Source organism: Physeter macrocephalus, chromosome 10 (genome assembly GCF_002837175.3).
Source record: "Physeter macrocephalus isolate SW-GA chromosome 10, ASM283717v5, whole genome shotgun sequence".
In the NCBI taxonomy this organism is placed as follows: domain Eukaryota; kingdom Metazoa; phylum Chordata; class Mammalia; order Artiodactyla; family Physeteridae; genus Physeter; species Physeter macrocephalus.
Window position 1 is genome coordinate 59304841 of NC_041223.1, and position 16706 is coordinate 59321546.

Genomic DNA, 16706 nt, shown 5'->3' on the forward strand with positions numbered 1-16706 from the left:
ATAATAAAATGTAATCTTATCAGCATCAAGATAGTTTTTCATTGTATTTTATTAGCTACCTATGAAAAATTGCTATTATTTTAGTATACAAAAGGAAACTCTTGAGTTATCACAGATGGAAACTTTTAGAAAACATGCAATGTGCTTTAATTTCAATATAAAAAATTTAAATAAATCAGCCCAAATAATCCTATAAAAACATTGATTCTTCCAGGTCAGAGAAGAGGAAATAGGGGAGTTAGATGCCTTATTAAACAACTTTTGTGAACTCTCAGCTCCTGGAGGTGTAGAGAACAGTTATGGGAAAATAAACATCCTACTACAAACTTATATCAGCCGAGGGGAGGTGGACAGTTTCTCCCTTATATCAGATTCTGCATACGTTGCACAGGTAAGAATATTACTCCCTTCCTGTTTTCTCTTCCTTGGTTACTTTTAGAGATTCAAGGAATTGAGTCATGCTATACTATGAATGTATTGCATTGTGACATGCTGTCAAATTACCATTTTATCTTAGAACTGGTTCTGTTTAATTTGTACATCTTTTCTGCCATCTGTGCTGTTAGATCAGGAACAGGGGGGGATTTGGTGGTTGCTTTGGCTTTTTTTGATGTTGCTATTATTTATATTTTAGAGTTTAAAAATATCAATATCTGATTTTTTTCTGTTTTAAATGATAAAGTTCACTTCTTTTACTTAGGAAGGGCAATAGTACAAGAATATTTCAAGTGAAAAGAAAAGATTGTGGAACCTTTGTAGCATTCCCCAGATGTTAGAAATATAAACAATTGTTTTTAACCATTAAACAAGGCTTAATAAATATACCCCATACCATATATTAAGTATGATATATCTTTTATAAAAAAGGTAATCTTTCTTTCCTACTGTCGATACTTACAAATTGAGTACTGAAGGAAAATTAATCCGTAAATTACAACTCATTAAATGTTTAAGTTTTAAAAATTACCATAGTATAAAATGTTATAATATTTATGTTTTTAATATTCAAGCCCTCATATGATATAAAGTAGATTTTGTCAGCAGTATTTACCTTTCAAATGAGAGTTTTCCCTTCTAGGCTTACTTTTTTAAAAGATATTTTTTATTTATCAAGAATACTTTTTAAATTATGTTTATTGAGTAATGCCTCCTCTAGGCTAAGGAGAAATAAAAGGTTAATCTTATTTTAAATATAGAAAATATTCTACTCTGTATTTTGTGTTTGTAATTTTGCTCAAAGACAATATAGAAAGAGTATGTTTGTGTTAAATGAATTATTATTAACAGCTATGAATACCCCAGAGTGCTTTGAAGTAACTCTAAACATGAAATATTTACAAACATAAACCAAGATATATTGGTAAACAGTTAGAATGAATGCAGTAATTTAATCAAAGTAACCAAGAAACCAGGTGATGATTTCATATTTATATAAAGTAAATGTGGATGTGGTGCAAACATATTTTTTTTATTTTTCATTTTGGAACACATATGTTTGTGCCATAGAAAAATACATATATTCTCAAAAACCTAAAGCCTCTATAAGGAACCATTGTTTTTAAAGTCTTTTGTTTTATCTGTTTTTCTGAAAAATAATATAATATTGTCATTTTATTTTATCTAATGATTTTATATTGCAATAGTTAATGATTTAACTAAAAGGTAAAGCTTTACTGGGTTCTGGATGAATAATCTGGCCACATTTCTGCTTGATTCAAGATTATGAAGCTGTCATCAGAGACTGATTTACGAATTGCTTTACAATATAAAACTTACGGTTTCTTCATGATTGGTACCCAGAAAGTCAGTCTCAAAAGATTGAGGATATATCTCTAAGAATCCCTTTTTTAAAAAAAAAAAATCTATTAGGGGTTTATCATTCTTGAATATGTTAGATAAATTATTGTTGATTTTTGGGGGGGGTTTGTGAGGGGTTTTTGGTTTTGTTTTGTTTTTGTGTGTGGTTTTTTTTTAGTTTAAGCCATCAGTAGTTCCACAAGCACTCTCTCAGCTCTGTAAAATGGTACTTCCTTGTATATTTCTGAAACTTTATTCTCTCAGCCCTTAAGATAAATCCTTAGCTCAGATATTCTATGATTTTATAAAGGGGCCGATATTTATCTTCTACATGTTAGAGATTTTGATCATTATTCCCATGCAATTTATATCATTTCAGATTAAAATGTCCTGTTGGTATCTTCTCACATGGGATTTCTCTTTCCATTTCTTTTAGCTTTTAGGGAACAACTATAGGTTATGAAATATAAAAACATACTTTCAAACACAGTTGAGAAAATTAGCCTGGCAATTTTTTTAGAAGAGCAACTGAGCATGCTGTAGGAAGACCTATTTGATAGCTATAAAAATCAAAATACTCACTTTACTTATCATTTTCTGGGCCTAATAAGAGATATCCTGTCAATTTTTCACGGGTGTTACAGCTATGCTCATACTTCTAAATACCATTTGTTCTTAAATTTCTAATACTGAAACAAAGTAGTCGAATTTATCAAAAGATGAATAACACTTTTTATATAAAATATAAAACCAAAGTCCTTAATTCTTATGATCACTTTTCATCTCATAATTTCAAGCTGGATCATCTGTTTGCTATTTAAAATCTTACTCTTTTCCATCTCTTTTTATGATTTTGATCAGATTTAACATTCTTCGTTTTCAAATACAGATGTCATTAGGTATTGTAAGGTGTCTCTAAACTCATGATTTTAAAAATAATCTTCCATAAAACAGTCTGCAAAGTTAATGATAGAGGGAAGGAAGAAAAACAAACTACAGAGATGTGAAAAAAGGCTTCAATCATTGTAACTTTCTGTTTGTCTACTAATGAAGTTATCCTCAGATCACTGAATTTAGAATCTTGGAGTTAAGTTTGGCATTGTTTAGATCTGGCTTTCAATAGATACTCTGACACCAACTCTCCTGGTCAAATTATTAACCTCACTAAACTTTAGTATCTTCATCTATAAAATCATAATACCAAGACCAGTCAAATGCAGTTGTCATAAAAATTAAATGAGATAATATATGCAATGCGGTAAGCATACTGCTTGGTTTATACAGGAGCCATTAATATGGGTTAGTTGCACTCATCAGTATTTCTTTGTTGCTCTTCTCTCACTAATTTTTCTCTCTGACTGTATCCCAAAGTCTTCCTGTTTCTCTAAATAGCTTTATAAATTTAATCATTCCACTATATACCCAAGGGCATCCTTGGCTGTCTCTTAGATTCTAAAATGGCCTCAGCCCTCCCAAATACTTTACATTTTTTTTTTTGTCTCTTCCTACTTCATTCCTGTTTAGGGGGTGTGAGGTGGAGCTTCCCTAAGGACTGGGAAATAAAGCTACTCTTGGAGAGTTAAACAGGATAACATCCACATATAAAGGATATGATTATTCTTGTGTAGAAGTAATAAAGATAATTAGGGTTATATGAGGATAGATGTTGCCCACAATTAAAGGATGCAGCTAGACATACTTTTGAAACTTAGTCTGAATAAGAAATTTATTGACAAATTTAAAATTACATTGGACCTAACCACCAGTCCCCCTTTTCATTCTTCAGAACGCAGCTAGAATTGTCCGTGCTCTTTTTGAAATTGCTCTGAGGAAACGTTGGCCTGCCATGACCTATAGGCTCCTGAATCTTAGTAAAGTCATCGACAAGAGGCTCTGGGGTTGGGCTAGCCCTCTGAGACAATTTTCAGTCTTACCACCACACATTCTAACAAGATTAGAAGAAAAAAATCTTACTGTGGATAAGCTGAAAGACATGAGGAAAGATGAAATAGGTAAGAAGGAAGCAAAAATGTTTTAATGTACTGTTTCATGCAGTTAAAATATTTCACTTGATGCAAAAAAAAAAGTATTGTGAATTTCCACATTACTAAAGATAAACTTTTACCATTTTTATGAAATTTCTTTTACATTGATCTAAACTCAGGCAAAAGTCTCTCTAAATTTTATTAAGTTACTCAATAGAATTAGCAGTTAAAAGGGAGTTTAGATTGTCACACCCTTGAGTATGTTACACATAGAATCTTAGCTACAAATGATGAGAATTAGTCAATGAGGCTTACTCTCAATTTATTTCTTTTGTTCATTTCATCGTCTTTTGTTATGTATATCAGCAGTATTATAGCAAAACAGTATGTCAACATTAAACCCTACATTTCTTCAGTTTCTAAATGAGCTTCATCATTACACATGTACAGATCTTTAAACACAGTTGGTATCGTTGTGTAAATAGCATTTGGTCTTCTATGTTTTTCACATAATATTGAAAAATTATCTCTACATACATTGCCATGTACCTTAACATTCTGTTGGACAAACATTGATTAGGTAATATTTCAGATTCTGAATAGAATAGACATTACACATGAAGGGAGTCAGGCTGAGGAGAAATAGAGGACCTGGCAAAAGGTCCATAGATGTGTAGAGAGGCTGAGATAGTTATTTTCCCTCGTATAAGAAGAAGAATACTTCTCAGATGGAATGGAAAAGGGGAGGTATCAATAAAAATAGAGAGAAACTGAGAATACAAACTAGGAAGTTGAGATTACTCACCTTGGGTAACATAAATATTTTATTAAAATAAGGAAAATCCCTTTAGATTTTCAAACTTTGGTGAACATAAAACATTTTGATTTACTTGTAAATATGTTTTAAAAAAATTATTTTATGAAGCACCAAGACATACAAGAAATATTGATACTATAAGATAGAATCTATAACCGCTTAGTCACTTGGCCTGGAGTAGGAAAATGTTTAAAGTTAGTCACATCTGTCTGTGACCCTCACCCCCACCCTGGTGCCTCCATTTGTATCTGTATTTCAGAATCTGATCATTTACGAAAATATGTATAAGTGGTTAATTTTGTGCTGGACTGGCCATATTTTATATTTTTATCTTTGTTTTCTGGAAATGGTATGGATAGGTTAGTTATGTTTGATTAGTAAAGCATTTTCCGTCATGGTTATAGAGTTCTGAAATAGGCCTTGAATAAATTAATGACTGTTTTCACAAAATACTGAATATTTCTATAATGAGTCTTAAACTGGCTAGGAGAAAAGTGGAACTGTTTATAGTAGTTTAAACACTATCAAGTCTCAGTAATTTTAAGAACCCTATTAATAGCTGAAAAAACCTTGATACTGGTTTACAGAGCTATGAATTGCTAATTCAAGTTAACTATTACAAAATATTCAAACATGCCAGGTCAAGAATGTCAGCTATTCTACATAGCAAATCATAAAACAAGCAATAAAAGCGCCTTCTCTGAAATCCCATTTACAAGTCAGATTATATTGCTTTTTTTCTGTCTGGACACATTTCTTCTAAGTGACATTTTCCCTGCAGGTCACATTCTGCATCATGTGAATATTGGGCTCAAGGTCAAACAATGTGTTCATCAGATTCCTTCTGTTACAATGGAAGCGTCCATTCAGCCCATCACACGGACTGTCCTCCGAGTGACGCTCAGCGTCTGTCCTGATTTCACTTGGAATGATCAGGTAGAAATGGAAAACGCCTAAATCTACATTAAGGAAAAACGTCTGTACTGCAGGTTCAACTACACCTCCTTACGTCTGTCCTCCAGGCATATAGAAAAACCTTTAAAAAGAATATATATCGAAGAATCATGTAAAACATTGTATCAATAGTATTATTTACTCTCATCCTCAAGCATGTGGTATAATATATTAACAATATGTCAACCAGTGAGACCCCTTCAGAACATTTTAGGAAACCTAAAATTTCACATTGTGTAATGGTTTAGTGGATTCAGCTCCATAGGGACTTTGCTTAATTCTATCTTCTTTCATTTTTCTCTATGTGATCTTCATTTTTTCCAGCTCTTCTTACTCTGTCATTTTAACCTACTCAAAATTCAAGATTCTTCATGCTAAAAGGGCCCTTTTAAAATCCTGAGGTTTCTCAAACTATCATTCTCTTCTTTACCATTAGACTTGTAGAAAGAGTAATCTGCATTTTCCTGCTGGTCACCTGTTTCCTGCTGAGACTACTTCTTCAGTGATCACCAAAGACTGACTGATTGCCATAATAAATGGCTTTTCCTTAGTTATTTTCTTTACTTCTCTGAACATTCAGTCCTATACATTGTCCTTGAAAATGTCCTTCTTTGGCTCCCATCACTTTTCTGTTTCTGTTTTTACCCCTACTTCTTTCTTCCAGACCTTAGCTGTTACTATATACTCTGGATCCTCTTCTTATTCAGTCAATAATTCTTAAGGTCTGTCTTTGCACCAGTTACTGAGCAAAGAGTACAGTAGAAAAGAGATTGTACATACAGGCAAGTACGTGTCAATCCTTTCATTCAAGAAGCCAGTGGGGGAAGACAAGTAAATCAGTAAATGTAGTATAGCAATGCTTACCTTACATGGTAATTGTAAGGTTCTAGTTAAGTGTAAGTAAATATCTTCTGCATTACCTGACATTAGTACATCTTTAAAGTGAATGCATTTTATTCTGTGATGTTACGCAACCATAGTCGTAACCCAAATCTACCATTGGTCTTAAAGTGTCCTTAAAGTGTCCTAACCATTCATTCCTTCAGTTTCCTCATCTGTAAACATGTATAATAATAATTATTATCTTTCTCATAGAATTTCTCTGAGGACAAGATGATATAAAATTTTATTTAATATTTTTATAAATATAGAATTTTACATAAAGTATAAATTAACAAGTAGCCATAAACTCATTTCAAGTTTTTATATTTTCAAATGCATAAAAGTTTTGTTTTTTCACCCTGTTTTCTTGTATCAAGATCCATAATAGGAATTCCCTGGCTGTCCAGTGGTTAGGGCTCTGCGCTTCCACTGTTGGGTGCCCAGGTTTAATCCCTGGTCGGGGAACTAAGATCCCACAAGCCACCCAGTGCGGCCAAAAATAAAATAAAATAAAAAGGATCCATAATAAATCTCCCACAATTTGGTTTAATTCATTGTTAGAATGGAGTACTTAATTGTTCATAGTTGCTTCTATCAGTTAGAATGCTGTTGGCTGCAAGAATAGCAAATATGACTTGTCTCAAACTGACTTAAGCAGAAGATATATCATCTTACATAATGATAGGTCCACAGGTAGAATAGGCCCTGAAGATGATTGAGTCTTCTGTTTAATGATACTCTTCCGGACCCAGGATCTTTCCATCTTTTTGCTCTGCTGATATTGTTGGCTACTTCCCAATTGTTTTCATGCTTCCTTGTTCACATTTAACAGGGCGAGGGAAAAATACCCCACCTGCAGCAGCCCAGAGCACGGGCCAGAACACCTTTTCTTCAGCCTAACTGGGCCGGTATTGAGCACATGCCTATCCCTCACCACAACCTGTTGTAAGGGGGATACCATAAGCTGATTAGTGTATGCTAACCAAAATTATCCTGGAAGGTGGGGTTACCTTCTGAATTACATGAGAGAGGTGTGAGTACTAAACAATACTAGGCTTTGTTAGGAACAAAAAAAGAAAGAGCAATGAGTATACAAAATACAGTATATCTATCCAATGGAATATTATTTGTTAATAAGAAGGAATGAAGGACTGATGCATTGCCATGACATAAACGAAAACACTGTGGTAAGTGAAAGAAGCCAGTCGCAAAATCATTTCATATATATGATTCCATTTATATGAAGTGTTCTAAATAGGCAAATCTATAGAGAAAGAAAGTAGATTGTGGTTGTCCAGGGTTGGAAGTTGGGAGGATGGGGGGGAAGATAGGTAGGGTACAAGGTTTCTTTTGGGGATGATAAAAATGTCCTAAAATTAGATTATGAAGATGGTCACAAAACTTTGTAAATGTATTAAAACTGTTGAACTGTATACTTTAAATGAGTAAACTTTGCTATGTAAATTACATATCAATAAATCTGTTAAAAAGAGAGAGAGGAATGGGTGCTGGGAATACAAACAACAGTATCCCTTACTTGAGTTACAGTATATAGTATTAAAATACTATTTTTCTTCTAGGTCCATGGGACAGTAGGAGAACCCTGGTGGATTTGGGTAGAGGATCCTACAAATGATCATATTTATCATTCAGAGTATTTCCTAGTTCTAAAAAAACAGGTAAATATGTATATATGGCTCTATCCTTATTATGTTGCTGTCATTAGGAAGAAAATGTAAACTAAATAATTTCTATTTTTACCTATTTCTCTATAATTTCATAGTGCCATTAAAGCTTTATGTATTACTTTTTATGTTTCTGTTTGGTTTTAGAAGAAAATAGTAATTAAATGTTATAGTATTCATATATTCAAAGTGATTTTCATTTGAGAAATTTAATTATAATCTTTCTAATGGTTTAAGGCATGTCTTCCAGAGGGGTGGGTGGGATAAATAATATTTTTTTAAATTAAATAAATAAAAAATAATAACTTTAGGTGTTACATAAGCACAGTACTAAAGAATATTGAATCACATTGTATAAAAGATATTGTTTTTTAAATTCTCTATAAATTTCAAGAGAAAGACTCAGTTTGATGAAAGCTGTCTTTAACTGTGATGCTTCATTCCTAATTTCTCTTTTTATCAAAGAGAAAGCAAGCTAGCTTTAGGCTTGAGTGGACACCCATAGAATTTTATAGCAATATTTTATTTTCATTGCATTTGTGTTCATGATAATCTTCTATTTATGTCAAGTGTTCTGTTACTCCACTTACGGTAGTCAAAGAATTTAAAGAAAACTATTAAGTAAATAATTTGATAAAAATTAATGAAGTAAGGTACTTGAATGAATAAATTTTGGAAAATTCTGATAATGAGTCAAATTGATAACCTGTTAATACATGATGATGCATATGTAAATAATATAAACTGAGTGTATGTTTTTCCTTCTGTAATATCACGTATCCTCAGAAGGGAACCACCTACAAGTTTCTGAAGTATCTGAATATCTCAGTTATTTAGAAATCCAAGATATTTTTTTATCTTTAGTACATACTGCTATAGATACGATTGTGTTAGGTTTTTTTTTTAACATCTTTATTGGAGTATAATTGCTTTACAATGGTGTGTTAGTTTCTGCTTTACAATAAAGTGAATCAGTTATACATATACATATGTTCCCATATCTCTTCCCTCTTGTGTCTCCCGATACGATTGTTTTTACAAGAGACTAATAAAGCCTTTATGCTACTAGAATAGCCATATTCATTTTAGACTTTATTTCACATTAGGTCATTAGTAAAGAAGCTCAACTGCTGGTGTTTACAATCCCTATTTTTGAGCCTTTGCCTTCTCAATATTACATCCGAGCAGTGTCTGATCGATGGTTAGGAGCTGAGGCTGTATGTATTATTAACTTTCAACATCTGATTCTACCAGAGAGACATCCTCCCCATACAGGTAACATATGGAATAGTAACTTGAATCATTGATTTTTCCAAAATTGTTATCTTAGCTCATGCTGAAAAGTGTCTATGCTTTAAAGTTGCCTGAATCTGAATAAAAATCCAACTTATTTGTCAATACAGTTTGAAAAGAGACTTTTCAAAATCAGATCAAATGGCAGACCTTAATTTTTTTTTTATTTGAGATCCAAAAACATTAAGACTAGTTCAATTTTTATAATCTAACAAGCATGAGACTCACTGTTTCTGTATTTCTATGCCTTGATCTCTATTTTTACATTATAATTTCTCCACAGCTCCTTCCTTTTTCATTGCAAGTGTTGTCATTTTATCTGTGCTCTCTGAAACTTTTGAGATATCCTTTCTTCCTTGCATTTATTACTGTTAAACTTACTTTTAGTATGTTAATTTAATTAAAGTGAATTGTAGGGTTTTTTCCTCCATAGAGTGTGCTTCTACACCAAAAAGTGCTAATACTAAGGAGTCAGGTTATGGTGTTACTACAGAATGCATTCACATATACTTCGAGTCAGTTTGTGTCTTACAAACAACATATACTCTTTATATTGGTTCTTTTCTTCCACACTAACATTATAAAAGGGTATGCAGTGATCTGCAGTATCATGTAACAGTGTTTTTCATTGTTTTCAGTGTTTGATAGTTGACAAAAATCCATTTTAAATTTTTATAACATGATTGAGTGCCTTTCTATTTTGACTTGTTAAAGAAGCAAATTTTCATGAATAAATATTTATAATGATACTTTTAAGTGGTCTAGAAAATATTCTATTTCAAAAATATCTTGAGGCCAATCTATTAACTAATTAGTATATTAAGTTTATTTCTTCTCATTGAGAATTCATAATGGATGAGTAAAGATTTCAAGAGGCCCTTAATTTATAGCAAAATGGAAGTCAATTTCCCTTTTCCATATAAGTCTTCCAAAGACAAACTCTTTGTTTTTTCAAAATAAAAATAATACTTTTTACTGCTTTCAGTGAACACATTATTTGACAATCTTTTGGGAAAGTAAAGTAGGCATTAAGGTGACTTTAATCTTTGTCATTTTTGTACTTTGTTCATTATCTTAGCATATCTTAAAGAGAGATACTTTAAACTACAGCTTAATACCACTTTGATAATCTTGACAGAGCAAAACTAAAAAATTGTCATCCTAGAAAAATAATGAGATTGCAGTATCTACTAATCTACTCATTGAAGAGGACCTTTCTGGCTTTCTTTTATCAAATATGCTTTGTGATATCTGGAATCTCAAAATAAAATACATAAAAATGGTGCTTTCATTTAAAACGTATGCTACCAACATCACTACTGGGTCTCTCTGGCTGCAGTACCTGATTATAACATGTATTAACATTATATTTTAATGCTCATTTAATCAATTCTTTGTTGAGTGGCCAAGCACGTCACCTTATTTATATAATTGGCTGGTTTTCTGACTACATTTTTAAAAGAAATAAATGTACCACCCTGACATACCAATTGATATTAAAAATGCATGATGTGGGACTTCCCTGGTGGCGCAGTGGTTAAAAATCCGCCTGCCAATGCAGGGGACACAGGTTCAAGCCCTTGTCCGGGAAGGTCCCACATGCCGCGTAGAAACTAAGCCCATGCACCACAACTACTGAGCCTGCACTCTAGAGCCTGCGAACCACAACTGCTGAGCCCGCGTGCTACAACTACTGAAGCCTGTGTGCCTAGAGCCCGTGCTCCACAACAACGGAAGCCACTACAGTGAGAAGCCCGTGCACCGCAACGAAGAGTAGCCCCTGCTCGCCGCAACTAGAGAAAGCCCACGCACAGCAATGAAAACCCAACGCAGCCATAAATAAATTAATTAATTAAATTTTTTAAAAAATGCATGATGTAACCTCAATGATGGCTAGTTCTATTTGGCTCCAAGTATACATATAGGCATCCCACTGAGCTCAAATCAGTCAGGAAAAAAATCTTCATCTTTCACAGAAGTAAAGCATCTTAATTTAGCATTGTCAATAAATGCCAAAATATTTATTTTTTAGTCTTTATTAAGAATATGTCTATGCTTTGATTAGCATTGCAAGTTAAGACTTCCTCACTTCTTGATTTTCAGTGCTACAAAAAATATAGGCTATTGTAATCTGGTATAAGAAACATACAGTTAGTTCTCAATTACCTGTGTAACAGAGTAGAGCAGTGGAGCAATGATAATATTTTTTAAATTAGCTTTTTTACTTTTAAATACATTTTCTGAGGAGAGAATTCTGCATACTTTCCCATCTGAAACTGTATGATGAAGATCTAACTCAAGATACAAACCACCATGTCCCCTTACTGATTTTTTTCCCTTCTTACTCAAACTTCAAATGAGTGGAGTCATCTTCCAGGAAGTAATCCTGAGAGTAGCCAACTGATACCTTTCTGGATTATATGAAAATGAAATGACTATCAAGTTCAAGGGTATCTAGGTATAAGTTTATTTCTCGAAATCATTTTTATTTTCGAATCTAGACCTCTAGTCTACATAATGATTTACAATTAAATCTAGTTTCTTTCAGTGTTTTCCCAGCACAGTTCTTATTTACCCAGTCATGCTATGATTTAAAACCCCCACCCAAGTTTCTTCTTGGAATTATTTTAAGTTCATGTTAGTTTGCGTTGGCTAGAACAGCAGTTCACGCGACCAGTCTGTTTTGTCAATTGTCTAACAGATGAACAGTAACTTGTTATTAGTAACCATTCTACTACTGAAGTTTGCAAATGGTTTTCCTTCTTCTACAGATTGGTATAGATTTAGTTTTCTTCTAAAACATGCATATTTTCATTTACCTGTCATTCAAATCACTTTCCTGATTGAAAGAGAAAAATGTATCATTAGCACTGTCTTAGAGGTAGCTACCCCAGAAAAGTTTCCAACATGTCAATATTATAAATGTCATAACAGAAAAAAAGATTGATAACTAGTATGTAAGAATTTGTTAATCCTTTTTTCCCCTCTAAAGAATTAAGGATTATTATAATTTATTTCTAAGAGACAGTATTCAATATTGTGCATATTTTCCAGTTATTGTATGTACCTGTTGAATCTTTTCAGAATTACTGGATCTTCAGCCTTTACCAATCACAGCTTTGGGATGTGAAGCATATGAAGCACTATACAATTTTAGCCACTTTAACCCTGTGCAGACACAAATATTTCATACGCTGTATCACACAGACTGTAATGTCCTACTTGGAGCGCCCACTGGATCAGGAAAGACTGTTGCAGCTGAATTAGCCATTTTCAGAGTCTTCAACAAGTACCCTGCTTCAAAGGTCAGTTGGAAACAATCACATGCTTACATTCAATTAGAAAGCATAGTTTATAATCTGTAAACTAGCCAGTTCTAAACATACTGGCAGGACTCGATGAATAGATTTGTCACTCTTGGTGAATTTTCCAGGGGAGCCTACCTAGATCAGTATTAGAATAACTGGCCACAAGAAAATTTATATTAAACTTCGGAGTCCTTTAGTTAGATTTCTAATGTACATATCGGTGCTCACATGTCCTTTCCTCATTGTAAGATACCTAATTCATAGCCGTATTTGTAACAAATATAATGATGCATAATCATTAATCATAATCAAATCCTTTGGCTATGAAGGAAATGCTAATACTTTAACAAATACAGCTTGATTACACAAGGAAATACAGAGGCAGCTTTTATTCCCCATTTCTCCAAATGGCCATGATATCATTAATGTAAAATAATGTGGCAAGTCAAATAAGTGTTGATTTTAAGCTTTCTTGAAATATGAAGTACTCTCACTTTAGAAACATTTTCCAAGAAAGCTAATTCATATGTTGTGATTAGAATTATGTGATTTTTTTCTCATCATTTATAAGTTTAGAAATGTTTTAACTTCCTTGTACAGTGATTTCCAGTTAGTAGGTGTTCTTCCCTACTTAGCTTTATTTTACATTTTCCTACTCCTCAGTTTATTATGTGGCAAGTGATTCATTAGGAGGCATACTAACACAACAGTAGAGCTCTGTTCTAAGTTTGAAACATTTTATAAAGGAAAGAATTTTATTTCAGTGAATAATCTGTATGTAAGTTTGGATTATTAACGATCGGGAGGGGGTGTTGTTTATTTTTCTTTTTTAAAATGTAGAACACCTAAAATGTATGACTGGCATTGGTGTCTTCCATAAAATATGCATTAAAATTTAAACAACCAGATTATTTATCTTTAGAATTTCAAAATTAGTAACTTTTTTCATGAAAGAATTATAACTCAGGTAACTCTTGATCATAAAAACTTTTATTTTCAGTAGAACCTTAATTTTCTCTAGGTAATGTATTATCTCATAGTTTTTTTTAATTTTTCACATTATGTTAAAAGATAATTTCATTATAAACTACCTAAAGAAAATACAAATGGTGCTTTTAAAAAAATACTTAAAATGTTCTATGTCAGTATTTTTATGATGTGCTGTATTCATATCTTACTTTGGATAAGTGTTTAAGTTAATGACTTTTTTCTGTTAATTTAAAATTTTAAGTCTTTCATTATTAAAAGATACATTTTTTAAACGATAGTTATATTTTGATAAATTTTATCGAGTTTAGCTTTATTTGAAAATGATGTCACTATTTTCATGAGATCTTTTTGCACCCTCATTTTAGGCAGTATATATTGCACCCTTAAAAGCCCTAGTACGTGAAAGAATGGATGATTGGAAAGTTAGAATAGAAGAAAAACTTGGTAAAAAGTAAGTTCTTACTTTTTCAGATGATATGCATTGGATAATCGAAAAGGATCAACCAATAAAAGATTTGCATAAAACTGTTGAATGCTTTTACAGTGATTTTCATAGTCTTTTTATTTAAAGGTATGGTAGTTAAAATATTATCAATATTCTCATTTGTTTTAAGATTGCAAGTAAATTAAGGGCTTTCATTTTTCACTTTTATTTGGCAAGATAATTTCCTCAAAATTTCTAGATTCAAAAGCAAAAGAAAAATAAGATACATCTCTTTATTTTTTTTTCATATCTTTCAGGGTAACTTCCAGAAACCTCTTAGAAGGCATTTTGCATGTAAATAATTTACCAAAAATTAAAAAATCATTGAAGAACATGACTTAAAAAAATTTTACTGTTGACAAGCTTATTTATTATGGTACTGTTTTTAATAGCAAGATTGCATTGTAACCTGAGTGACCAATAGAGCATCACTAAATAAATTATGACATATTCACACAATGCAAAATATTGTATTACTCTATTAAAAAATGAACTCTGTATACTGAAGAAATGATCTTCAGAGATAGTTTTTAAAATGTTTTTAAGTTAAGTACTCGTCTTTTGTTTTTAAAAATTGGTAAAGAATATAAATATTTGGTTGCTTTTGAATGAGAACTGGGTGACTGGAGAATATCCATGTTACAGAGACTATTTACTATATATTCTTTGAACCATATGAATGTGTTACCTAGAATGTAAAAAAAATGAATAAAACTAAGTAAAAGCTTTGGGAATGCTATACTTGGAGGAACTAATCTTGACTTTTTTCTGTTTTTTGAATCAAAACAGATATAAAAATGACTTAATGATTTCCTAAAATTTGGAATTAGTCTTCAGATTTCCATCTTTCTCACTCTAAATCTGAGATCCTCTCAGAATGAGGTGGCACATATTTGCCCCAGGTTATCTTGTTTGTGTCCTAATATGTTTGAATTTGCCTATAATATCTACAAAATTTCAACCTAAGAAAAGAAATGAAGATCACACATAATCATATTCTTGGTTTTATTTTAAAAAACATCTTTATTGTAGTATAATTGCTTTACAGTGGTGTATTACTTTCTGCTTTAAACCAAAGTGAATCAGTTATACATATACATATATCCCCATATCTCTAACCTCTTGCGTCTCCCTCCCTCCCATCCTCCCTATCCCACCTATCAGCACCGAACTGATCTCCCTGTGTTATGCGGCTGCTTCCCACTAACTATCTATTTTACATTTGGTAGTGTATATATGTCCATGCCACTCTCTCACTTTGTCCCAGCTTACCCTTCCCCCTCCCCATATCCTCAAGTCCATTCTCTAGTAGGTCTGCGACTTTATTCCCGTCTTGCCCCAGGTTCCTCATGACTTTTTTTTTTTTTATTCCATATATATATATGTTAGCATACAGTATTTGTTTTTCTCTTTCTGACTTACTTCACTCTGTATGACAAACTCTAGGTCCATCCACCTCACTACAAATAACTCAGTTTTGTTTCTTTTTATGGCTGAGTAATATTCCATTGTATATATGTGCCACATCTTCTTTATCCATTCATCTGTTGATGGACACTTAGGTTGCTTCCATGTCCTGGCTATCGTAAATAGAGCTGCAATGAACATTTTGGTACATGACTCTTTTTGAATTATGGTTTTCTCAGGGTATATGCCCAGTAGTGGGATTGCGGGGTCGTATGGTAGTTCTATTTGTAGTTTTTTAAGGAACCTCCATACTGTTCTCCATAGTGGCTGTATCAATTTACATTCCCACCAGCAGTGCAAGAGGGTCCCCTTTTCTCCACACCCTCTCCAGCATTTATTATTTCTAGAGTTTTTGATGATGGCCAATCTGACCGGTGTGAGATGATATCTCATTGTAGGTTAGATGAGTCTAATAATTCCTGATGTTTAGCTTTTATCCATTTTCCTTTTTTTGAAAAAGAGTGAGTAAAACTTTCTCCCATTCTGAGGGTTGTCTTTTCATCCTGTTTATGGTTTCCTTTGCTGTGCAAAAGCTTTGAAGTTTCATTAGGTCCCATTTGTTTATTTTTGTTTTTATTTCCACTTCTCTAGGAGGTGGGTCAAAAAGGATCTTGCTGTGATTTATGTCATGGAGTGTTCTGCCTCTGTTTTCCTCTAAGAGTTTAATAGTGTCTGGCCTTACATTTAGGTCTTGAATCCATTTTGAGTTTTCTTGTGTGTATGGTGTTAGGGAGTGTTCTAATTCATTGTTAGAATGAATTCAGTGTTCTAATTCATTCTTTTACATGTAGCTGTCCAGTTTTCCCAGCACCACTTATTGAAGAGGCTGTGTTTTCTCCACTGTATATTCTTACCTCCTTTATCAAAGATAAGGTGACCATATGTGTGTGGGTTTACCTCTGGACTTTCTATCCTGTTCCATTGATCTATATTTCTGTTTTTGTGCTGGTACCATAGTGTCTTGATTACTGTAGCTTTGTAGTATAGTCTGAAGTCAGGGAGCCTGATTCCTCCAGCTCCGTTTTTCTTTCTCAAGATTGCTTT

The 16706-nt window shown here is 32.7% G+C and overlaps 1 protein-coding gene across 2 annotated transcripts in view; it reads left to right on the plus strand.

Annotated features, from left to right (window-relative positions):
* The window catches only part of ASCC3 (activating signal cointegrator 1 complex subunit 3), a 356417-nt gene that overhangs the window by 219447 nt on the left and 120264 nt on the right, over positions 1 to 16706 (plus strand). For both annotated transcript variants that reach the window (XM_024119391.2, XM_028494620.2), the window contains 7 exons: positions 215 to 391; positions 3584 to 3809; positions 5381 to 5535; positions 8016 to 8114; positions 9227 to 9395; positions 12498 to 12718; positions 14077 to 14162. In XM_024119391.2, coding sequence (XP_023975159.1) covers positions 215 to 391; positions 3584 to 3809; positions 5381 to 5535; positions 8016 to 8114; positions 9227 to 9395; positions 12498 to 12718; positions 14077 to 14162 — 1133 coding nt within the window. The remainder of the gene's footprint in view (positions 1 to 214; positions 392 to 3583; positions 3810 to 5380; positions 5536 to 8015; positions 8115 to 9226; positions 9396 to 12497; positions 12719 to 14076; positions 14163 to 16706) is intronic.